Below are 25,593 nucleotides of genomic sequence, written 5' to 3' on the forward strand. Positions count from 1 at the left end.
TGTACTTAACATATATACAAGAAGCCTAAAATAAATAATAAAGATACAATAGACTCCTTGGAACACAGTGAAGCTTCGACTCTGGAGCTTCAGTTCCTCACTCAAGGAACTTGGCTTCTGATTGTCTTCTATGCTCGTCCATAGCTCATCCTTTAGACTTGTTCCATGCTCCATTCTAACTCTAGAACTTCGTTGCATATAAGAACCTGTCAAATACATCAAAGCTAATAGACAAAAGTTAAAGCCGTTATGGGTTTGCTTAGGTTCCTTGAGTCATCATCAAAACTTAAGATCAACATATAAGTTTACATTATTCATGAGATTACTAGTATGTTCGTAGTTTGGTTTGATTTTAAGACCCAAATCAAACTAAATGGTGAAGATCCTCAAATCAAATCACAATACAAAAAAATAATAATTAATTATAAATAAATCAACAAAATACACCGTACCGGCACACTGCAAAATACAGTTTGGTGCGGGGGTGGTGTTATGCAATTTATGGTTGGCTACACTAAAATTAAATTGTACAAAAAAAATAATTAATTTAAAAGTTTCTTTAAGTTCACTGATATTTATAACTTTATACGAGTAATAGATTTGTAAATAAGAGGTAACCCTGGCCTAGTGTATTTTTTTAACGTTTAAATCTAATTTTGAATGAAATACGCTACTACTCCCTCTGTCCCGTAATACATGACACAGTCAACATTGCACATATGCCAATACATTAGTTTGATTTTATTTTTATATAATTTAATATTAATAAAAATTATTTTAAAATTATATCATGAAACATTATTTGAAAACCTATCCAACAACATATTTTATGATAAAATGTATTTTTATTATGTTAGTAAAAAACTATGGTCAAACTTAATGCATGAATAGTGAAAGAAAAAAGTCCAACATCTCATGTATTATGGGACAGAGGGAGTAACATTTATTACAGGTTAATATGATTTTTAGGTTTATGGTCTGAACCATTAGGGTCTGTTCACATTTACTGAACTGAGCTGAACTGAACTGAACTGAACTGATTGGAGCTGAACTGAACTGAACTGAATATTTTTATGAGAGGGAAATTAAGAGCTGAACTGAACTGATTGGAGCTGAATTGAACTGAACTGAACTGAAATTAAGTAAATGTGAACAGGCCCTTAGTCACATTAATTTGCAGGTTGTGGGATGATTAATTATGTTATGTACGATAATATTGTAGACGATTAAAACACGATTTAATATGTTACCGTGCTTAACCCACAAATTAAAACACGATTTAGAATCCAACGCAGCACCAAGCTTTTCAAACTGTAGGAATACACACAGAAAAACCAGTAATTAGATTTTGATGAAACATTTGTGATGATATTTTTTTTAACAAGAAGTACGTAAAGCACCTATAGTTGTTAAAGAGTGTTTTTTTTCAAGGTCAAACTTACCAAGACAATAATCTACCTACATAAAATAGTCTAATTCAGAATACACATAATTAATGTAATCTTTGTGAGTTTGTATTCACATTCATTATTAGTTCACTAAAAATGTGTAGACATATTAGTTTAAACCCTGTGTTATTTACGTACCTTAATTTACACACGTTATAATATGGAAATAAAAGAAAGGTAAGAGCTACATATAAGCATTTAATATACTTCCATTTTTAATATTAAGTTGAGAATTTATCAGCAATTCACGAGTAAATCGGGGTAATAAATATTTATTTATTCTCAATTCTTTCCATTTTTAGCTTCTTATATGCAACACTTAGGGCTGTATATATCTTTTTTCATTAATTAAACAAATCAAGCTATACTGGCATTATTATTACTTGTATAGTTGTACGTTATTACAATAAGAAGAGTTATCATTATTCATTAATATAAGTCATATGACGTCTACTATAATTATCAATAAAACACACATCTAGAGAATTGATAATGCATTTTTATTTTCATAATAATCAAAACAACTAATACTAAAACAAGTCAAATCAAAATGCTTAGACTAATTAAAACGAGGCTATTCTAATCACACGTTATGGGTGCGTGAGACTGTTCATTCGAAGGACCAGATTGTCTAATCCAGAGAATATGGATTAAGACTTTTTGCCTATTTATAAACGTTTAGTCTATTACTGCGGACCATTTTGTCTATTGGCCTATTTTGACCTATCATACTCTATGTCAAATTCCAACTGGAGTTTTTGTTTCTGTTTTTTTATAACATAATGATAGTTAATCGTGTGTGAAAAAAAGATTATTGGATTGGAACAACTTATAATAATTAAAACACTTGCTTTGCTATGTTTGATGTACTGCTCATATTAACAAGGTGCATCTTTCTTTACAGAGTTCATTAAATATAATATATTTAATAGACTCATAGTTAAGTGAATTGTAAGTTTTAGATGTGTATTTGGTAGCTACTAGCTGCCCTTGGTGATTAGGGTGTTTTTATCGGTTTAAAAAACGTCTACTAGATAAGGTTAGCCAGGTCAATTATCCACTAAACTTTCGCTATAACAATAAGTTCAAATCATAAGTTACTCAACTTAGACTAGAAATTCACTATTATCATTTTTATAATTACCTCTTTATTCAAACCTAATCACTGACATCCGTTCCTAAATATTCGCAATATTTGTCACATTTGTCTATTTTTTAATACTTTGACACTTTTTATATGATTTGGGATTACTATTTTTTAATGTTTATGTCTTCGCTTCACCAATCTCACTTACACTAATTCATTATGTATAAAAGGTCTTGCTTGGTAATTAGCTTAGCTAGTACCTGATTGATGTAACTGCTTTGAATAACTAGTTGTAATAGCAAGTTTGACTAAGGGCCTGTTCTTATTGACTGAATTGAGCTGAACTGAGCTGACCTGAACTGAACTGAACTAAAATGAATATTTAATTTTATAAGAGAAGGAAATTAGGAGCTGAACTGAACTGAACTGAAGTGAATATTTTATAAGAGAAGGAAATTAGGAGCTGAACTGAACTAAACTGAACTGAACTGAATTTCAACGTAAGAAAACAGGCCCTAACTGCATTGAATAAATGTGAAATATTTAATAACCTAATTAAAAAAAAAGCTCACGTTTTGAGCCCAAAAGCTAGCTTACCAAACACACAAATTAGCCTTTTTCATTATGGTCAAATCTCTAATAGGCTCAACGACATATAAGTTAAAAGCTCTCTTAGGAGCTAGCTCTTTACCAAACAAGGCCAAAGTATCACTCTCTCACAAATTTTACTTGTACTAATTATTTTTTATCCGTCCCTCTCTCTTTTTCTCCCACGAACAATTTAAAACACCTTCATATCAACTCCACTTGCATATTTTTTCAATTCATTTTCAAACTATGGACAAATCATTATAAAACTATATGTAGTAGACACAAATATTGTAAGTATTTAGGAACAGATCGGAGTCTAGGAGTAGTAAGTGTCAACAAAAAGATGCATGATATAAGTATGTATCATTCAATTGACACGAATACATGATGGATGTCCACGATTTGTGGTATGATATACCCTACTTCTTCCCACAATAAGGCAAAAACTCACATGCTATGTTTCCATCCACCATATCAAACTCGTCCTAATCAAACTTCCACCAATTAATCACAAGAATATTAGCCGTTTGATCTTGATTATGTGTACCCCACGCATTCTAATTAAAACTTTATATTATAATAATAAGTTAATATATTAGAATTTCATATGTTTTAATTTGTTACATATGTTTTAATTATAAAAAAAATAATAATATATTATTTTAATTTTCCTTAACACAAAGGATGGCCCACTTTTGCCTCTCATGTGACCGACCACTTCCCACTCTTTGACCTGTCCTTTGATCATTCCATGCCTTCTATTCTCATTTTGTATAAAAACCAATTTATTTGCCATTTTAATGAACGAACTCATTATTATTCAACTTCATCACATAAACATATAATTCATAACTTTCCTTTAACATAAAAAGAGCAATCTAATTAAGCTAAGAAAAATGAAGAAAGCGGGATTCGAACATGAGATCACTGAGCTAAGGCTAGGGCTTCCTGGTGGAACTAGGGTTTCATGTGACAAACAAGGGGAGGTCAAAAGTAATGAGAAGAAGAGGGTGTATTCCGAGCTAGGTGGTGGTCGGACCGAGAAAGTGGCGGTGGCGAGTAATAAAAGCCCGGCAGTCGGGTGGCCGCCCGTGTGCTCGTATAGGAGGAGGAGCATTGGTAGTGAGAAGGAATGCCAAGAGGCTTCTAAGAGGTTGATCAAGATTAGCATGGATGGTGTACCTTTTCTTAGGAAAATTGATGTTAATTGTTATCAACAGTATTCTGATCTTGTTGCTGCTGTTGAAAATCTCTTTAGCTGCTCTGGCATTAGTAAGTGACTTCCTCGTTTTCTACTCCTATTTTTCTTATAGTAGACTGAATGCACGAGATTTATCCAATCTGCAAAGAAAGATAATCATGACATGTCAACAAAAGTGAAATTTATACTCGTAAAAAGTTATTATTTTTTTTTACTAAAATGCACAACATTGTCCGTTGAAATATAGCATTATTGTCTTTAAAATTGACTCTTAATTTATTATTTAAAGATAAGATATATTCGTATATTTGAAAATATGGCTCATTTTATTTATTTGTCCAATAAATATTAGAACTTTTTATTGATGAACATAAAAAGATAAGATATAGGATACTCTAATGAGTTTGTTTGTATGTTGTTTTCATTTTTGTGATAATATTGTATACTTCATAACATATATTAATGTGCTTTAATAAACAATTGATGAACATGAAGATTTTCAGAAGAAAAGTTCAATTGAATATACATTAAAATATACTACTAGGTATATTATTTCATAATTTATACCCCTCCTTAAATTTTGGTTAGGTGAAGGTCAATGTCTCAATGATTAGATTAGCTAGCTAATTAAGATGTTTGCCTTTTCAATTAGCTAATTAATTTGATTTCACATGTGCATAGAGCCGTATGCAAGTCCATGCAAAAACAATAGAATTATATATTTTGATTAATTTCCTATGCTTAAATTACAAACATCCTGCTCACACTGGATGTTTTGAATTCGAGGCATTGTTTCAAGACCAACCAACCAAATCCATAAATTACTCCTTGCATAAATTAAATTACTTCATCCGTTTATTTTTAGTTGCAACGTTTTAACTTTTATATTGTTTATAACACTATGTTGTGATTATCTTTGATGATTTTTAGTACAGTAGTTAACTAATTATAGTCTTGTGTAATCTTGTTTGATCTGTCCTAATTAATGTATACTTTTAAAACTTCAATTTTTTTTTACTATATTATTTACATACAGTAACAAGTGTTAAATAAGACACGTTGCATTTATAATTAAACAAATGAAGTATAAAAATGAAGCAGTTTAGTTACCAAAGTGAATATAAACATTTACACGAGTCGAGATTTTAAGATAAACCTATTCCAATCAGTAATGAAATTGTAATCCAAATAAAGAGCAAACATATGCAATCATTTTGCTCTTAACAAATAAATTCGATATTTGATCCTCCAAATTACAAGGAAATTATAAAGGTGCTAATTAATTTTGTATATTAAATAACAGAAGAGGCATTGGAAGATGCAGACAATTCTGAGTACATTCCTATTTATGAAGACAAAGATGGAGATTGGCTGCTTATTGGGGATGTCCCATGGAAGTAAGTTCTTACCAATCATAAACTAATGCAATTTCAATTTAAATTTAATCTAGCTTATATTGTTCTATATAGTACAGACTACGGAGTAGTATAATTTGCTTAGCTTCCTTAGATGATTTAAAATATTTTAAAGAAAATATTACTTTTTTTGTTTCATTTTGATTAACACAATTCTCCTCTCTAGTCATGTTTTTCATTGCACGATTTCAATCACCAATATCTTCACTTATTAATATAAATTTTAATATAGGTTGTTATTTATTAGGTAGATGTACTGTATTGGGAAAAATCTAATAAGACTTCACAATACTATACTTTTTTCATCTTAAGTATTAATTACTACGGAGTAATAAGTAACTTTTATATATGTGAATAGTTTTAAAGTCAAAATGTGTCAACTAGTAAAAAACAGAAAAAGTATATAATGCATTAAATTAGAGATATTTTATATACTACCTCCGTTAATTGTTATCTGCAACTTTGGAATATTTTATATCTCACAAATAATACCCCAAAGTTACAGATAACGACCTATTCAAATGAATATGGTTTATTTGATACGGTAATAACTTCATTTTTTTGATGGAAAAAATAATACTCCGTTATTAATGATAATAAGTTATAAAGGCATTAACAATAAGGCAATAAATCATGGATTAAAAAATTATTTTACTTTAATGCCAAAAACAATTAATAATTTTAAGCATACCCGCAAATTTTAAGCATACACACAAGTACACAACTCCAATTCTAGAGAGTGAGGGATAGCTCAAGTGGTTAGAGCTCCCCTCCCGGTCCCAGGTGATCCTGGGGTCGATTCTCATCCCCTGCCCTTGTGGCTCTCTAAACACCAAAAAAAAAAACTCCAATTCTACCACTTCATGACACTGTTTTACATTGTGATTTTGTTTTTATACAGATTTAGATCGAATATTGATGAAAACCCTAAACCCTTTGAATTCACATCATATCTTCTCTATGAGTAACTGCCTAAAAACTTTGTGATTAAGAAAGGTCTCTCGCAAAGAGAGGAGAATAATGAATGGTAATGAATATGCTTGCAATTTCACATGTGAAAATGAATGTCTATATAATAATACAAAATTTCTATTATGTACTGGCCTACTGCCTCGACTCCAAAATTGAAAGTGTCGGTCTAGGAAATTTTATTTGTCAAAATCATATCTTTTCTTTGTACTAGTACTACTTATTATTTTTGGCTTGTTTGATAAGGGGCTTTAGCTAAATTGTGGTACGAGTAATAAGTAATAATAACAAATTTATATACAATTATCTTTATTAATTTTTTCAAAGGGATTAGCCATAACATTAACAAATGTTGGAGATAGAATTTCAATATATCATGGTTGTCATAATCCCATAAAATTTTACTAACAAAAGTCACATGTAAATTTATTTTCATCATGTTAACGGAGCATGGCTATTTTTGTTTAGTAAATTTTTTTATCTTTCTATACATCTAGTTGTAGTGACGAATGATAATACTCTCTTTGTTTTTCTCTGTTACCATTCTCGATGTAATTTTTTATTTCTTGCCTAAAAAATTATAAAAGAGACTCATTTTTCACTAATTCTTGCATTTTTATGGTGCTAATATCAATCATAGGCAGATTTAGTAAGGGCGGCTTGAGTAAACGCGTGACACTTTATTTTTTAAAAAAATGTTACAAGTACATTAAAACGAAGAAATTAAATAAAAACGGACTAACCTAGTAGCAATTAGCAAAGCATAGGTAAAACAATGGAATTACTTTAAATCCAAACTTTAATCAACTTTAGTTCCCATAACTTTTCCTCTTTTTAGGCTGTCTTCTCTTTCAAAGCAGTATCTTGTGCTTATAACTTGCTGTATAAAAGGCTTACTTAACAAAAGTTAACCAAATAAAGCATTTGTAGTAAAGTTTTATGGACCACATTTTGCCGACATACTTAAAACTCCGCATAATTTCTGTCCATCATTTGTCAATTCAACAACCTTATTATATACTTCGTACATACTATGTATTATTATTTCATATACAGCAATCGCGTACAATTTTGTACCATTATAACATCTATATACATTGTTGCGAGTAATATTTAACACTCGTATAATATTTTAAAGGCCATTTATATTTTTTATTGTGATTGTTTATACTATGGAGTAATAAATTCTCGAAATAATGTGATTAACTTTGAAGCATGCAAAGTTGCATCGTTAGGTTTTTTAAATAATTTAATTTAATTAATTAATGTACTAAAAAGAATTTTTATTTTGATTTGCACAGTATGTTTGTAGAGTCATGCAAGAGGCTGAGGATAATGAAAAGAGCAGACGCAAAGGGCTTTGGTTTGCAATCTAAGAAGCATTGCCATGGATGAAATTGCTACTTTTGAACGACTAAAATCAAAGAAATTAAGAAAAACCTACGCAAATTATTGTAGACTTTATTATTATTATTATGAATTATTACAAAAAAAATATATACATATTAGATGCCTTATATAGAAAAAAATTCTTGATACATGGCTGTTTTTGTTATAACATAATTACTTTGTGTTTATTTATTTTTTAGCTAGCAATTCATTTACGAAATACTAGCTATATATCTATATGTTTCTTTATTCATTATGATGAAAATGTTAATTTACAACCCATTTAGAAAAATACTATAGCTATAGTTCTTGTTATGTACTGTATTGTAGAGTATTATTTGTTATAATAAGATTGGGTATGTTATGTTAAAGCACTAGTATAATCGACAAAGATATTTGTAGTACATATATACTTGATGATTTATTCAACATATTAAAAGTACAATATTTAGAGCTGTCAATTCGAGTTAATGGGTCGGGTTTAGGTCGGGTAAGAGTGGGTCGAATCAACTCGGGTTGGGTCGATTCAGATTAATTCCATAATCTATGTGGGTCGGGTTTGGGTTGGGTCATTGTAGGGAATAATTTCAAGCCTTTAAAATCCCACTAGCTTGAACCCCACTGTGATCATACACTAAAGTACGGTGGCGTCCAAAAGGGAAGAAGATAGAGCAAAAGAGTCGTCAACAAGTTTTTAAGGAACTTATAAACCGTTCATAGGATGAAGGTTACACCCCTTAACGATCCAAGAGATCGTCAACTCCATAAGGTCATGAACCAAATAAGGGTTCGGGGATGATGGTACAAATCCAACCTAAAAGAGATTGAACCTGCCCTAATAATAGGCCTCTACTTTATTCTGCTCGTATTCATGTGCGTTTTCTGATTAACATGCAATCAATAGGATTAACCATAAACCTGTTTATCTATGTTGGTTGAATATAATGCACAAGCAAACTATTATTGGCGATCACTTGAATTATAATCACAATTAACCCTAACAAGATTATTAATTATCTTATTAAGCGTAATTACAAGTACAAATTTCCTTTAACATGCAATAAAGGTGTGATCAAGCAATAAAGAATAATAAATAATCAAGCAACATAATAAATAATCAATATCATGAATAATAATTATAATCATCATAAAATAATAATATTCATAATCATCAATTGTAACGATTATAATCATAATCATGTTAATGTTAAAGCATAATAAAAAATAGCAAGATCCTAGGCATGATACTAACAAGATTAATAACAAACCCTAGCATGTCACTAAGCAATAAAAATCAAATCTTTAACCCTAACATGATACTAACATGAATTAATATTAGGAAGAGAATAAAAGGCATCACAACAATCATATTTAATATTAAAAATACCCTAGACATGATACTAGGAACATCATAATAATAATCTAAACGTGATGTCTACATCATAATATCAATAAATCAATTAAAGTACTTACTTTGATGCCTCGAACCTCTTTCTAATAACAAAATACACACGTTAGTAACTTCAAGGAAAATAATAATCAAACAATTAAATTAAATAATTGAAAGAGAGATTTGGGACCAAACCCTCTGAAATTAAAACCTTTCACGTCTAGGGCGAAGGCAACTTCGAATATGGCTAGGTGTCTCTAGATCTTGTGAATGCGGAATTTTGTATGAAAAAGCAAGAAAGAATTGAAGAAAGAAAAGAATGCTAAAGAGTTAATGTTTGTTGAATGAATGAGAGATGTAGATGATGAATGATTGTAGATGAATGAATTGCGAATGAAGAGAATTCGTGAGAATTGATGAAAATTGGTGAATGAAAACGGAGTTTTTGATACGATATTTATAGAGAAAATCAGCCAAAAAAGATAATTTAACAAAACAGAGTCTGACGATCGCAAAACAGGATTGGCGCCAACCCTGGCTAGCTGGCGCTAGGCGCCAATGGCTAGTGCCTGGCGCCAAGCCTGGTTCCAGGCGCCAAGGCCTGGGGTTGGACGCCAAACTGGATTTCAACGCGTTTTCGAAAATCTGATAAATTTACCGTACTGGAAGATAAAATAATATAATTTCTTCGAAAATGCTATTTGATCTTGATTAAAACTCTGAAAAGTCAACAAAGTCAACTTATCAATGTTAATTAAATTAGGAATGAAAAGAACCTTCTAGAAGATTCTAGAAGACTAAAACCATTCCTAATTGCATTAGGAATGATAAATCATATTAGGCCCTCCCCTAGATCATTGGGCCGTACATAAAGCTCAAACCGGGCCCAGTTTAGTAAATTGGCCATAACTTCCTCAATATTCATCGGAATCGGGCTTATAATATATCGTTGGAAAGGTCTTTGCAAGCCCCATCCAACTACACTACTATTGGACCCATATCATGGACCAACCAAACTGGATTGACTGTTTTCTTAAAAATAAAGTTTCCAAAAACAGGGAGAAGAGAAAAGAAATAAAACTTTCCGCTACACTAGACCTTTCCACACTTCGTTTCATTCAATTATGATTCGACGTGAAAGGTACTCATCACCGGGTTTGGTTTTGGGGAGACACAAATGGGTGTCTACAGAAGCCCCCACTTTGACTGAGTTTGGAGAAACGCAAGTTTCGAAAACGAAAGTCAAAGTATCGATAGTGTCGAAAAGTCTTGAAATTCTAGGAGATACATCTCGGGGTCATTTAATGCTATTTGGAAACATATATGATAATTATTTATATATTGTCATAAATGTTCGTGGTAGGCTAGAGTTAATGAAATCGGTGCAAGTTATAAACTGGTCTGGTAAATAGGCCGTTTAAAGGCAAATTAGATGGTTCCACCAACCCAATTGGACTCCCAAAGGGTATAGGGGACCATGATAAACATTTCGGCAATTTTTATTTCCGGGCGAAAAAAGTCAAAAAAATTCCAAAATTGAAGGTAACATTCACGCTTTTTAAGAAAATTTTGGAGGTTTCAGGACCAAATGTCGAAAAGGCTTGAGATTTTAGAAGATACATCTCGGGGTCATATAATACCGTTTGGAACCATATATGATCGTTATACGTTGTCATAAATGTTCGTGGTAGGCTTGAATTAATGAAATCGATGCAAGTTGTAACACTACTAGAAATAGGCTAAATTCCGACGGAAAAATTCCGTCGGAAACACCCTGAAATCTGTCGAAAATAGGGTTTCCGTCGGAAGCGGTTGTCGGAAAAGCATTTGTAGGAAAAATGAACTTTTCCGACGAAAATTCCGTCGGAAACACTATTCCGACGGAATTTTCCGCCGGAAAATTCTGTTCAGATACAGCAACAATCCGTCGAAAATTTCCGACGGAATTTCCGTTAGAAATTTATTTTCTGAATTTAAAAAAAAATACGTCGCGCCACCACCGGCACGGCGTATCACCACCTCCAACCACCAAAAAACCCAACATCAGACACCGCCACAACCACCAACCCCTAACTCGTATCAGCAGTCTAGAACCACCCCACCACCCACAACCACCAGATCTACCACCAAACCCGAAAAAATTAACGAAAAAAAAAAAATTAAAATGAAAACTTAAAACCCGAAAAATTCTTTGAAAACAGAACAAAAAAAAGAAAAAAAATAAACAAAAAATGAAACAGACCTACCGCCACCACCCACCTAAAACCACCGTCGAAACCCACCTAAAACCACCGCCGAAACCCACCTAAAACCACCGCCGAAACCCACCTAAAACCATTGCCGAAACCCGAAAAAAATTAACAAAAAAAGCAGAAAAAAAAAATTAAAATCCCAACACCCTAAACCCGAACTTCAACAGCCACCATAACCACGTATTTTAGATCTAGTAAACTTGAAAACCGAAAAAAAAAAAACCCGAACAAAACAAGTTGAAAATCAGAGCAAAAAACTTACCACAACGATTCAAAAACTTGAAATTGGTCTGAAAATTGGTTATATAAGGCCAAACTCGACCATGAAAACGCTAGATCTAGCATTTCCATGGTCGAACTTGACCTTAAAACCATAAACGCCGGGAATGTGGTCGGGAATATGGCCGGTAAAGCTTCGTGGGCTAGCTTTGTTAATGAACAACAAATTAAAGGAGATCGAGAGAGGAGAAAAAAAGAGTAGAGAAGGAGATCGACAGATGAGAGATAAAGAGAGAGGAGAGATAAAGAATGAAGAGAGAGAGAGGGAGTGCGGCGCGGTGATGAGGGAAAGAGGAGAGTGAGGGAGAAAGGGAAACTGAAAGGGGGGGGGGTTAGTTTTAGGGTTAAGCTATTTATACCAAATTTTCTGCCTTTTAAAATAAATGTGGTCAGATGCTTTCCGACGGAAACTTCCGTCGAAAATTTACGACGGATTTAAATCCGTTGGAAATTATTTTATTTCTGACGGATAGATTTTTCCGTCGGAACATACTTTCCTACGAATTTCCGTCGGAACTGTTTTAAATCCGTCGGAAATTTTCGACGGAATTTTATTCCGTCGGAACTTTCCGACAGAATTTTTTTCCGTCGGAAATTTTGTGATTTGCGACGGATTTTCGTGTCCGTCGGAACATTTCCGTCCGAATTCGGCCTATTTCTAGTAGTGTAAATTGGACGTTTAAAGGCAAATTGGATGTTTCCACCCACCAAATTGGACTGCTAGTGGGTATTTGAGACCATGGTAAACATTTCGGCAATTTTTATTTCCAGGCGAAAAAAAAGTCAAAAAATTTCAAAATTGAAGGCTAATATCCACGATTTTTGAGAAATTTTGGAAGTTTCGGGACCCGGTGTCGAAAAGGATTCACTACAAGAAAAAGGTTAAATACCGACGGAAATTTTCCCTTGCAAAAAGGCCAATTTCCGTCGCAAATAGCATTTCCGACGGAATTCCGTCATAACGGTCCGTCGCAAAACCTTTCGTAGGTAAAAAAAGAATTTCCGAGGGAAATTCCGTCGGAAATGCTATTTGCGACGGAAATACCGACGGAATAGCATACGTCGCAAGAACATCTGACTTTCAAGTGTTATCCGTCACAGATTTACGACGGAAAATTCCGTCGTTGAATAATAACTTACGACGGAAAAATCCCTCGCAAAAGTTCAATATTTGCGACGGAATTGTATTTCGTCGGAAGTTTGCGACGGAAAATTCCCTTGCTAAAATATTATTTGCGACGGAAAAATCCCTTGCTGAAATATTATTTGCGACGGAAAATTCCCTTGCTAAAATATTAACTGCGACGGAAAATTCCCTTGCTAAAATATTATTTGCGACGGAAAATTCCCTCGCTAAAATATTAATTGCGACGGAATTTAAATCCCTCGCAAACTTTCAACTTTTGCGATGGAAGTTTCCGTCGTTAAGGATTGTGTCAGCGACGGAATGTTCTTCATTTTTCCGTCGCAAATCAATTCCGACAAACTAAATATTAATTATTTCCGTCGCATAATATAATTTACAAAGCCAAAATTCTAGTTGTCCAGCATTAATAACCTATGAATCTGCACCTAATACCTGTGAAAATTAAATTCATAACCAATTTCCCTCCCACCATTAATAACCTATGTTCCTTTCCCTTATTTTTCTTTGATGATTCTCCTTTTTTCCCTCCCACCATTTCCACCTGAAAAAGATGTCAGTCACATGCCATGATATTATTAACATTATAAAAATTAAAAGTATAATGAGATGTAACAAGATTAACAATAAAACGACAAACTCTTTAGTTGATTTTACAGTGACAATCAAATTCAACCGACAATTACACAACTACGAACAAATTTAAGTATTCATTTTACAGTAACAAATAAAATTCGATCTCCTAGTCATGACTTTCATCGCTACTATCACTACTGGTATCATCACTACTATCATCTAAAACCACATCGATCTCATCATCCTCGTCACTATCACTAGAGTCGACGCTTGATTCATCATCTTCATCGCTTGAGATTATTAAGCCGCCATCATCATCTTCGTCATCATCCTCAACTAGGTCATAGTCAGGAATGTCATTCGGTGGACAAAGCGTTGCATGGACTTGTGGCGACGGTGCCTGCATAAAATCAAGGTCCACTGGAGCATCAACCACTGACCTTGCTTGTGTTTTAAACACAGCCCACCATTGAACTCGATCTCTTTTTAGGCTTGGGTAGGATGTGTAGTACACTTGGCTCACTTGATAAGATAATACGAAGGGATCATACTTGGGGTATTTCTTAGTATGATTCACTTCGACTAGCTTGTGTTGTTCATGTATGTTCATACCCCTACCACAATCCATCCAACTACACTTAAACAAAATAGTCTTGTACTCTTTTTTTGGACCAGTGTAGACAAGTTCAATTATATCATCTAGAATGCCAAAGTACTCTCCACCGTCATCACTAGACACACATACACCATAATTCATCGTGGACTTGTGTTTTCCATGGGAATGTGTATGGAAATTAAATCCACCAACAAAAATCTGCCTCCAAGTTCGAACACGCTTGAAAGGACACATGCACAATGCTTGCAGGACATCTGAATTTGGTTTCTCTTCAACCACCTATTTACGTCACAATTCAATAATTAATTAAAGTGAATTGCACGATCTAAAAAGCATATTTAAAGAGCTAGAACATTTCTATCACCTTATGGTGAAACCAATCAGAGAATTCGGTGTCACATTTCTCCATAACTTCTTCTCTACGCAAAAACGGTCGGGAACTAAGAACGTAGTCCTCAAACTTCCTATTAGGTCAATGATACAAGAGAAATAAGTAATTCAACTATTTTAATTCTTCAGAACTATGAATAAAATTCATTCTTTAACACATATACCTTTCGTATTCACCAAGAATGCCGCAGTTTCGTAAAACGAACAAATGAGCACACTCGAGTTCTTTTTCATATAAATACCGAGTTTTACCCTCAGTTGAGACACGACCGGTATCCACCGAGAACAACTCTGGTAAGTCAGCGTTGTCCATTGTTGATTCCACGTCTACATTTACATTTCGACCGAGATCCCGAGTTTTTGTGTCAACTGACGGCTGAAAGTAATTTGAGAAAAAGTTTGCTATCTCTTCGGTGAGATAAGCATTACATATGGAACCTTCAACTCGAGCCTTGTTCCCAATTTTACGTTTCAAGTGATTAAGGAACCTGCAATTAAATTAGTATAAATAATTGTGTAAATAGGTCATGACTATGAAGGTTTTGTATGAAAGAGGAAGTGAAGGGGACTTTGATTTACCTTTCGAAGGGATACATCCATCTATATTGAACAGGACCACATAACTTGCCCTCATATGGCAAATGAATAGGTAAATGCTCCATGGAGTTGAAGAATGCCGGAGGGAACACCTTCTCAAGCTTGCAAAGGATTTCATTTATGTTTTTCTCTAATCGCTCCATGTCACTAACGGTGATTGTGTAACAACACAAATCACGAAAGAATTGACTGATCTCTGTAACCGCATTCCAAATATGGGTAGGGAGAAATTCCCTCAAAGCAGTAGGCAACAACCTCTCCATGAACACATGGCAGTCGTGGCTTTTCATACCATGAAGCTTACAACCTTGTAAATCTACGCATCTGCTCAAATTAGAGGCATATCCATCTGGAAAACGCAACTTTTTAACCCAGTCACACAACACTTTTCTTTGAGCCTATCTACTTGTCTGATTTAAAAATAAAAAGAGAAGAGAGAGAGTGAAAGATGTACCATACGAACACGAGAACCTCCCCCCAAGCTAAATCAGACAATGTCCTCATTGTCTTAAAGAGAAGCTAGTAGTCAAGGTGACTACTCTTCATCATCACCACATCAATGTCACCAAAGCCTCGAGGATTGCAATGCATCTCTTTGGAACAAAATTGGGCAAGAAAGAAATAAAGTGTTAGTGGGAAAAAGTTCAAATTTGAGTCAGGTGCACTATTCTGATCATAACTTTTGATGTATAAATGATAATACGGTTATTCTAATTGCATTGGAAACTAAACTTGAAGAGCTTTCCAACGACAGGTCACACGCAAAAATCGGATAAGAAACGCAAAAGTTATGGCCTGTCGAAGTTGACTAAGTTTGCTGACGCGTACGCGCGCCCGATCGGGCGAGCTCTGCCCGATCGGGCCCGTGCTACTGATTTGACGGGGCAGCTTGCTGCTGCTAATTGCCCCGGGATTCCTTTAGCCCTTCGATCTTTTCTCAACTTTTCTAGTATCTGTGCACAAAATCACACTCCCACAAATATAAGATATACTCTTCTCTACCTCTCTAAAACAAAACAAAAAGAAAACACACAACAAATAAATAAATAAAAAATAAATAAAAAGCAACAAAATACGGGTTGCCTCCCGCAAAGCGCTAGTTTATCAAGGTCCCGCTCGACCATACTCCTTCTCTCAATCGGAAGAATTCAATGCCTTGAGTAACTTATCAAACGCTCCTGCGAACATTTCATTAAGCACTATATAGGGCTTAATAGCAAGCACATTATTTATCCCTACAAAGAAAAAGTTAGGAGCACATAAAGAGAACTCAAGGTAGAAAGAAAAATCAAAAGAGGGAGATGAAAATACACCACAACCTTCTACTTCCTCCGCTAAAAATTTAGAATTAATATAACGAACATGGAGGTAGTCATTGTCTTTATCATCCAATAATGACTTTAAAATTTTACCCTCACAAATAACCTCATCATCAACAAAGGAATTATCAACCACCGCTTCTACAACTAATGATTTTTCAATCACTGATTCGTCAACCAATGATTTTTCAACCACAAATTCTATAACCGATGGTTCTTCATCCTCAATAACATTCATATTATTATAGTGCCCATAGACTTTTTCATCAAGAGCCTTCCAATAACTTTCATTAGCAACTAGTCGTTTCCGAATATGATCATATGTATACGGAAAGACTCTAAAATCATCCAGAGCACGCACAAAAAACTCACTATAAGGGCATTCAAGATTTTCATGACAAAGACGTTGACAACTACAGTAGTTAGGTGCTGCATAAAAATTATATAATTCTTGTAGTGACATAAGCATGGATATTTTCAACTCATAAAAAAAAATTAAAAATTAAAAAAAAAATAATAATAATAAATTAAAAATAATCTAGACTATAATAATAACTAGAAAAAAAAAATAAAACCGTTTCCCCGGCAACGGCGCCAAATTTTGACAGGGTAAAGTCGTATCCCCTAATCAAAAATAATTACCTAATTCACTAACTAAAGTAGATAGGGAAGTAGGGTCGATCTCCACAGGGAAACAAGTCTTTTTACTCCTAATTAAATATTATAATCTAAATTATTTAAGTAACCAATATTAAAAGTTGAATATGAAACTAAACTAAAAAGAGTAAGAAAAGGGAGAAAATAATATATAAAAGGATCTAGGGCATAGGTTCACCAATAAATAATATTCCGGGGTAAAATAGGGTAATCAATCATTAACATTGCATAAATAATATGATTAACAGGCTCTCGCAATTTATTAACCAACATAGATCTAACAGGCTCTCGCAATTTACTAGATCCAAGTCCTTATCGAAAATAGCCTTTAATATCAAATTAACATCTGCTCGATTCATCAATTTAATATTGCTATACTTTTACAAGCCGCAATTGTAAAACATTAAAACAATCCAATAAGAAATCATCATGCAATACCAACAATCAATAATAGTCAATCATCAATGCATCAATTAACCAGATTGTAAAGGGCTCTCGCTACTTATTACAATCACACAATTAAATTACCGGTATTAAATCTCATCTCTCGAATCTTGACTTAACCATTTATAAATTAACTTGCCTATTGAAACTAGACCTAAACATTAATTCTCATCTCTCGATTCTTGAATCAATATTGTCAAACTCATGCATAAAAGATAGGCCTAATCTAGTCACAGAGCATTAAATCAATCAATAGGAAATTAATCTAGCATTGATAATTAACAACAATAAATTACCCCTTCATATTATTTATGGGTCCCCACAAACCCTAGAAATTAAACTACTCACACATAATTAAATATAAACTAAGCAAAGCAAATAAATAAATCATGATCAAAGGAATAAAATAAATAACTAAGATTAAGGGAAGAGAAATCGTTATCAAAATAATATGGAATTAAAGAAAGAATTAAGAACAAAGGTTTAGAGAGAGATTAAGAGAGAGAAAACTAAGTAGAGAGAGAAAGTCTAAGAGAGAGGAGATAAGAGAAGAAGAAGAGAGAAGAAGATCTCCCCAAAAGAAGAGACGATCTAAAAACGTATTACGGAGGAGTATTTATACTCCGTACAAAAATCCTAAACTAAAACAAATTAAAACGACGCTAATCGTCCCCTAAAAATACACGCACCCGATCGGGCGAGGCACCGCCCGATCGGGCGCGCCTTTTTTCACCTCTAATAACAATCTCGCGCCCGGCCGGGCGCCAGCCTTTTTGGCCGGGCGGATCATTTGGGCCAATATTTGGACTTCGATTGGGCTCCAATTCTTCGGGCCAATCTAGGTTTCCTCTTTGGGTCTTGAATACTCGGTCCAAACGCCCCGGTATCACCTCTACCGAGCCCTTAATCACCGGTTCGATGGCTCCAACCGGCCCTGGGCTATAAAATCTGGTCGTGCTTCTCCAGTGCTCGTGATTGCTCCAAAATATCTCGGGAAAATACTCCAAAAGCATAAATCCCTGCAAAAGTCAACCAAATCTACGAAAACACTAGAAAACACCAATTAGTAATAAAAGTGGCTCTAAAGAGCCAAAAACACTACTAATTATGACCAAGGGACGGGGGTAAAATGCTATATAAAATGGATACATCACTTATCAAGAGCAAATGGGGCTTTTGGCATGTACTCTTTTCCCCTACCGTTCTCCTGCAGATGAAGTAGTGGCCTTTTACAATATTTAGCTATGTCATTTCGAGCCGATGGCGTGTCACATGTCTGTTTTTTCACATCCATAATGGTGTGGATTAACTGATCAAAGAAGTTCTTTTCAATGTGCATGACATCCAAGTTGTGACGGATGAGCAGATGCTTCCAATAAGGAAGCTCCCACAATGAGGATTGCTTGAACCACCCTTTTTTTGCTCTTTTGAGATGTTTCAATGCCTCCGGCCCATCAGTTGCCTTTGGAAGGTGTCTCACACATTCCCACAATTCCTCACCTGACATGATGTGTGGCGGTGAACCTTTTTCGACTTTGTTTTTACAAAATGCAGTTTTACTATTTCAAAAAGGGTGATCTGTTGGAAGGAATTGGCGATGGCAATCAAACCAAGAAACTTTGCCACCGTGTTCAAGCCAGAATGTTTTGCTTTTATCCATACAATAAGGACAAGCCTTCTTACCCGCTGTGGTCCAACCAGACAACATACCGTAAGCTGGGAAGTCACTAACAGTCTAAAGGATGGCTGCTCGAAGATTGAAATTTTGTTTCCTCGAAATGTCATAAGTATTTGCGCCTACTTCCCATAATTGTTTCAACTCTTGTACCAACAGTTGCATATACACATCCAAATTGCCCTTAGGGTTCTTAGGACCAGGAACGAGCAACGAAAGGAACATGAATTGTCTTTTCATACACATTGAAGGAGGCAAGTTATAAGGGGTCAAAATGACAGGCCAACAGGAATATTGTCCCCCAAACTTACCATGAGGAGCAAAACCATCTGTACACAAGCCAAGTCGAACATTACGAGGCTCATTGGAAAATTCTGGAAAGCATCTATCGAGGTGTTTCCAAGCTTCACTATCACTAGGGTGCGCCATTGTGCCTTGAACTCGAGGATTTTTCGAATGCCATGTCATTTCCTCCGATATGTTCTTGGTTGCATAGAGCCTTTGCAATCTCGGTGTGATCGGAAAATAAATTAAAACATTCAAAGGCACTAAACTACCTTTAGAAGTCTTTTTGTATCGGTCGCTACCACACACCCTACATGTAGATAGCTGAACATCATCCTTCCAAAACAGCATACATTCTTTCGGGCATGCATGAATCTTTTCATGAGGCAACTCCAACCCCTTCACAATCTTCTTCACCTCATAGAATGTGTCGGCCATATTGTTATTGTTAGGAATCGCCTCATTGACCAAAGAAGCAAACCCGTCAACACATCTATGGGGCAAATTATACTCACACTTAAGACTAGTAATTCGAGCAGCCATCTCTAACACAGACAATGAACTTCCTTCGTATAATGGTCTTTCGGAAGCCTTTAACAAATCTAGGAAATGCTTAGCTTGTGCATTAGGATCCTCCTCTGCCTCTTCTGAATTCCCTTGATCTTCATTATGACCAAAAGCATCGAAAACCATTTCACGGTATTCATTTGACGGTCCTTCGGGAGCTCCTGGAAAGCCTTCCCCATGACACATCCACTCATAGTAATTAGGTATGAAACCCTTGCGGTACAAATGAATTTTAACAGTTTCCGCATCCCAAAGTCGTTTGTTCTTACATTTAAAACATGGACACCTAACTTCATTCGGGTTGCTACTCTCGGGATGGTCTTCCACGTATTTAAGGAATTCATCTACCCCTTTCACAAATTCCGGATTAATAGAATGCCCAACCTTCCTTTCATACATCCAGCTACGTTCTGTTTGTTTCATGATTACAACTTCTACACAAACTCATGAATATGTATAATCACATTAGTCACAACGCGTATTGAATATTCATTAACCATCTAAATGTTAAAAATATGATAATAATATTGTACATGATGTCCAAAGGTCCTTATCACTCCAACCTAACCCATCCTTTGACATTTAATCTCACTAGCGAATGTATGCCAGGTTATCAATTCTATGGAAAATCCGGCAGCATTTCCCTTATGTTCTCCAAGTACACGATGTAGGCTATTAGATAACCCGTCATATGTACCCAGAGAACATTGTAGAGAAATGATAAGCCAGGATATTCCCTAGAATCAATAACAAGGCATACATTCACCACCTAAGTGAGAATAAACGTCCAAGGACAGTCCCAACCGGGGACTATCCAAGACATACTCCTAATGAGTATGCCTTGAACGGGTATCTAGGAAAATGATGATGCAAATGATTCATTCATAAATATATCAAGTAAATATAACACGCTCATTTAAAAATATGCCAAGCAAATTACATAACACAATCATTATAAGTAAACCAAATATATCATAATCATAATTAAATTGATATAAACAATCATATATAAACAACTAATATTCGTAATTAAATTGATATAAACAATTATATAGTAATCATTACATTTAAAATTATATAAAACAAATATTTTTTACTAAATTAACTAACATGCATTAAATTAAACTAACATACATTATATTAAACTAAACAAAACTAACATACATTATTAAATAATAATAAATTAAACTAAAATAACATACATTATTATAATAAACTAAATCAATGTAAACTAACATATCATGCGGTACATTTTTATAATAAAATATCAACCTAAACTAACATATCATGTCATACATTATTATACTAAACCAAACAAAATTTACATGTCATGTCTTACATTATTATAAAAATGCCAAACCAAATTAAACTTAACTAACATATCAACCATTATTATTTATTATAATAAAACCAAAGCAAACCAAACTAACATTTATCTAAGTCACTAACATTCCAAGTATAAACTAAAATAACAATTTTAGAAATTAGAATGTCACGAACCTATAGATCTGCACTTTTTATTGAGATTCAAAGCAAGGCAAAGATACAAATCCTACAAATAATAACAATTAAACATTATTTAAGGTGTAAAATGTCAATTTTTATTTAAAAAAAAGGAAAAAAAAAAAGGTCAAATTATGTTCAATAATTTACCAGCGGGAGGATGAAGGTGGTGGTGGTTCTGGTAGGAGGCGGAACGGTGGAGGAACCTGAAACAAAAGGGGTGTTAGGGTTAAATCAAAAAAAAAAAAATTAAAACATAAAAAAAAAAATTATAAAAATACCTCACCGGCGCTGCAGCCGGAATTCTTGGAATGCCGCCGGCCGGGTAGGTGTGACGGCGGCTGCTACAAGCCGGTGGTGGCTGTTCACAAGCCCCGGTGGTTAGTGCGGCCTTTTGCGAATTTAAAAAAAATACAAAAACCTAACAGCGGCTTACCGTCGGGGAGAACAGCGGCAGCGGGATCCGGTGGTCGCTCAGGAGGAGGCGCGCTCAGGCGGATGCGGCGGCGGTGCGTCCTCTCCTCTTTCTCTTTCTTTCTCTCTCTTTCTCCCTTTCTTTCTTTCTTTCTTTCTTTCTTTCTCTCTCTTCCCCCGTGTTTTTTTCCTTGGTTCTTTCTGGTTTACAACCTAATTTCTAGTTCAAATATTTGCGACGGAATTTATTTCTGTCGGTAAATATTTTCCGACGGAAAATTCCGTCGCAATTAATTTTGCTACGGAATTTTCCGTCGCAAAATTAATTTTCCAACATAAATAAATTCCGTCGCAAATTTTGCGAGGGAATTTCCGTCGCAATTCACAATTTCCGACGCATTTTAGCAACAAACTTAATTCCGTCGCTGAAATTAAAGTTTGCGACGGAAAAATAGGTCCGTCAGAAAATTCCGTCGGTATTAAGCCATTTTCTAGTAGTGATTGAGATTTTAGGGGATACATCTTGGAGTCATATAATGCCGTTTGGAACCATATATGATCATTATATGTTGTCATAAATGTTCGTGGTAGGCTTGAATTAATGAAATCGGTGCAAATTGTAAATCAATAAATTGGCCATTTAAAGGAAAATTGGATGGTTCCACCCAACCAATTGGACTCTCAGAAGATTTAATGAAATTGGTGCAAGTTGTAAATCGGTAAATTGGACGTTTAAAGGCAATTGGATGTTTCCACCCACCCAATTGGACTCCTAGTGGGTATTAGAGACCATGGTAAACATTTCGGCAATTTTTATTTCCGGGCGAAAAAAAGTCAAAAAATTTCAAAATTGAAGGCATTGATTTTTGAGAAATTTTGGAAGTTTTGGGACCCGGTGTCGAAAAGGATTGAGATTTTAGGGGATACATCTTGGAGTCATATAATGCCGTTTGGAACCATATATGATCATTATATGTTGTCATAAATGTTCGTGGTAGGCTTGAATTAATGAAATCGGTGCAAGTTGTAAATCAATAAATTGGTCGTTTAAAGGCAAATTGGATGGTTCCACCCAACCAATTGTACTCCCAAAGGGTATTAGGGACTATGATAAACATTTTGGCATTTTTTTATTTTCGGACAAAAAAAAGTCAAAAAAATTCAAAATTAAAGGCTAATAACCACAGTTTTTGAGAAATTTCGTAAGTTTTGGGACTCGATGTCGAAAAGACTTTAGATTTAAGGGAATATATCTCGGGGTCATATAATGTCGTTTGGAATCATTTATGATCATTATTAGTTGTCATAAATGTTCGTGGTAGGTTTGAGTTAATGAAATCGGTGCATGTTGTAAACCGGTAGATTGGTCGTTTAGAGGCAAATTGGTGGTTCCACCCACCCAATTGGACTCCGGGAGGGTATTATGGACCATGGTAAACATTTTGGAAATTTTTATATACGGGCGAAAAAAAAGTTAAAAAATTCAAAAATTGAAGGCGAATATCCACGCTTTTTAAGAAATTTGGAGTCTCCGGGGCCCGGTGTCGAAGAGAAATGAGATTTTAGGGGATACATCTCGGGGTCATATAATGTCGTTTGGAACCACAAATGATCATTTTATGTTGTCATAAATGTTCGTGGTAGGCTTGAGTTAATGAAATCGGTGCAAGTTGTAAACCGATAAATTGGCTGTGTTAAAGGCAAATTGGATTGTTCCACCCACCCGATTGGACTCTTGGAGGGTATAAAGGACCATGGTAAACATTTTGGAAATTTTTATTTCCGGGCGAAGAAAAAAGTCAAAAAATTTTAAAATTGAAGGTAATATCCACGTTTTTTGACAAATTTTGGAGGTTTCGGGGCTAGATGTCGAAAAGGTTTGAGATTTTAGGATATACATCTTGGGGTTGTATAATACCGTTTGGAACCATAAATGATCATTATATGTTGTCATAAATGTTCGTTGTAGGCTTGAATTTATGAAATCGGTGCAAGTAGTAAATCGGTAAATTGGTCGTTTAAAGGCAAATTGGATGTTTCCACCCACCCAATTGGACTCCTAGTGGGTATTAGAAGCCATGGTAAACATTTCAACAATTTTTATTTCCGGGCGAAAAAAAGTCAAAAAATTCCAAAATTGAAGGCTAATCCACGATTTTTGAGAAATTTTGGAGGTTTCGGGACCCGGTGTCGAAAAGGCTTGAGATTTTAGGGGATAAATCTCGGAGTCATATAATGTCGTTTGGAACCATATATGATCATTATATGTTGTCATAAATGTTCGTGGTAGGCTTGAATTAATGAAACCGGTGCAAGTTGTAAACCGGTAAATTGGTCGTTTAAAGGCAAATTGGATGGTTCCACCCACCTAATTGGACTCCTGGAAGGTATTTGGTACTATGGTAAACATTTCGACAATTTTTATATCCGGGCGAAAAAAAGTCAAAAAATTCCAAAATTGAACGCTAATATCCACGTTTTTTTTGAGAAATTTCGAATGTTTCGAGGCCCGTTGTCAAAAATCATTGTGATTTTAGGGGATACATCTCGTGGTAATATAATGCTGTTTGGATCCATATATGATCATTATATGTTGTCATAAATGTTTGTGGTAAGCTTGAGTTAATGAAATCGGTGCAAGTTGTAAACCGGTAAATTAGTCGTTTAAAGGCAAATTGGATGGTTCCACCTAGCCAATTGGAATCTCGGAGGGCATTATGGACCATGGTAAACATTTCGGTAATTTTTGTTTTTGGGTGAAAAAAGTCAAAAAATTCCAAAATTAAAGGCTAATATCCACGCTTTTTGAGAAATTTTTGAGGTTTCGTCCAATATTTACGTTTTCCATTAACCTAAAATTTGTCATAGTATTAGAGTCCAACTAAACTACAACTTGGATATTTTGGCGTTTAGTTGATAATATTAAGGTAGTTGATAATATTTTTGAGGTTTCGTCCAATATTTACGTTCTCCATTAAGTGGAATGTTGCCCCAATATCTTGAATACATCAATACTACAAGATTCCAGAACAAGAGTTTCAAAGAAACAACATGAAGACGGAAAAATCGAAGTATATCGCTCTTAGCTTGGATTCATGTAAGTATGTTGGACATAAAAGTCAGTGTGGAACAAGTCTAAAGAACCAAGGTGAACTCATGATAGTCAATGAAATTAGAGTTACTGACTTGTCAGGAACTCGGAGACTGTCAGAGTTCCAGAACCTAATCGGAACTTAAGTTTGCACGTCGTTAAAGGTCGGTTTTAGTGATATATATTTACCTAATACGTGCATATCTTTTAGGGATTTGGTTTTAATGAATAAAGATATTTATTTTCTAATAAATCCCTTTTGGAAATTGATAAGTTATTTTTGGAAAGTATTTT

The 25,593-nt window shown here is 34.5% G+C and overlaps 1 protein-coding gene across 1 annotated transcript; it reads left to right on the forward strand.

Moving 5' to 3' along the window:
* Positions 1-3,924: 3,924 nt before the first annotated feature.
* LOC145560101 (auxin-induced protein IAA6-like) lies at positions 3,925-8,449 on the forward strand. Its single transcript, XM_081621363.1, has 3 exons — positions 3,925-4,398; positions 5,631-5,724; positions 8,013-8,449. Exons 1-3 carry the CDS (start codon positions 4,023-4,025, stop codon positions 8,104-8,106), a joined length of 564 nt encoding a protein of 187 aa, XP_081477489.1. The 5' UTR covers positions 3,925-4,022; the 3' UTR covers positions 8,107-8,449.
* Positions 8,450-25,593: the final 17,144 nt, after the last annotated feature.

This window comes from Chenopodium album, chromosome 9 (assembly GCF_948465745.1).
Source record: "Chenopodium album chromosome 9, dcCheAlbu1.1, whole genome shotgun sequence".
NCBI lineage: Eukaryota > Viridiplantae > Streptophyta > Magnoliopsida > Caryophyllales > Amaranthaceae > Chenopodium > Chenopodium album.

What these genes read in the sequence shown, in the direction of transcription:
- LOC145560101 (XM_081621363.1), top strand. Translation starts at nt 4,023, where the DNA reads ATGAAGAAAGCGGGATTCGAACATGAGATCACTGAGCTAAGGCTAGGG. An exon ending in CTTTAGCTGCTCTGGCATTA is followed by an intron (nt 4,399 to 5,630) that starts GTAAGTGACTTC and finishes ATTAAATAACAG; the next exon opens with AAGAGGCATTGGAAGATGCA. An exon ending in ATTGGGGATGTCCCATGGAA is followed by an intron (nt 5,725 to 8,012) that starts GTAAGTTCTTAC and finishes TGATTTGCACAG; the next exon opens with TATGTTTGTAGAGTCATGCA.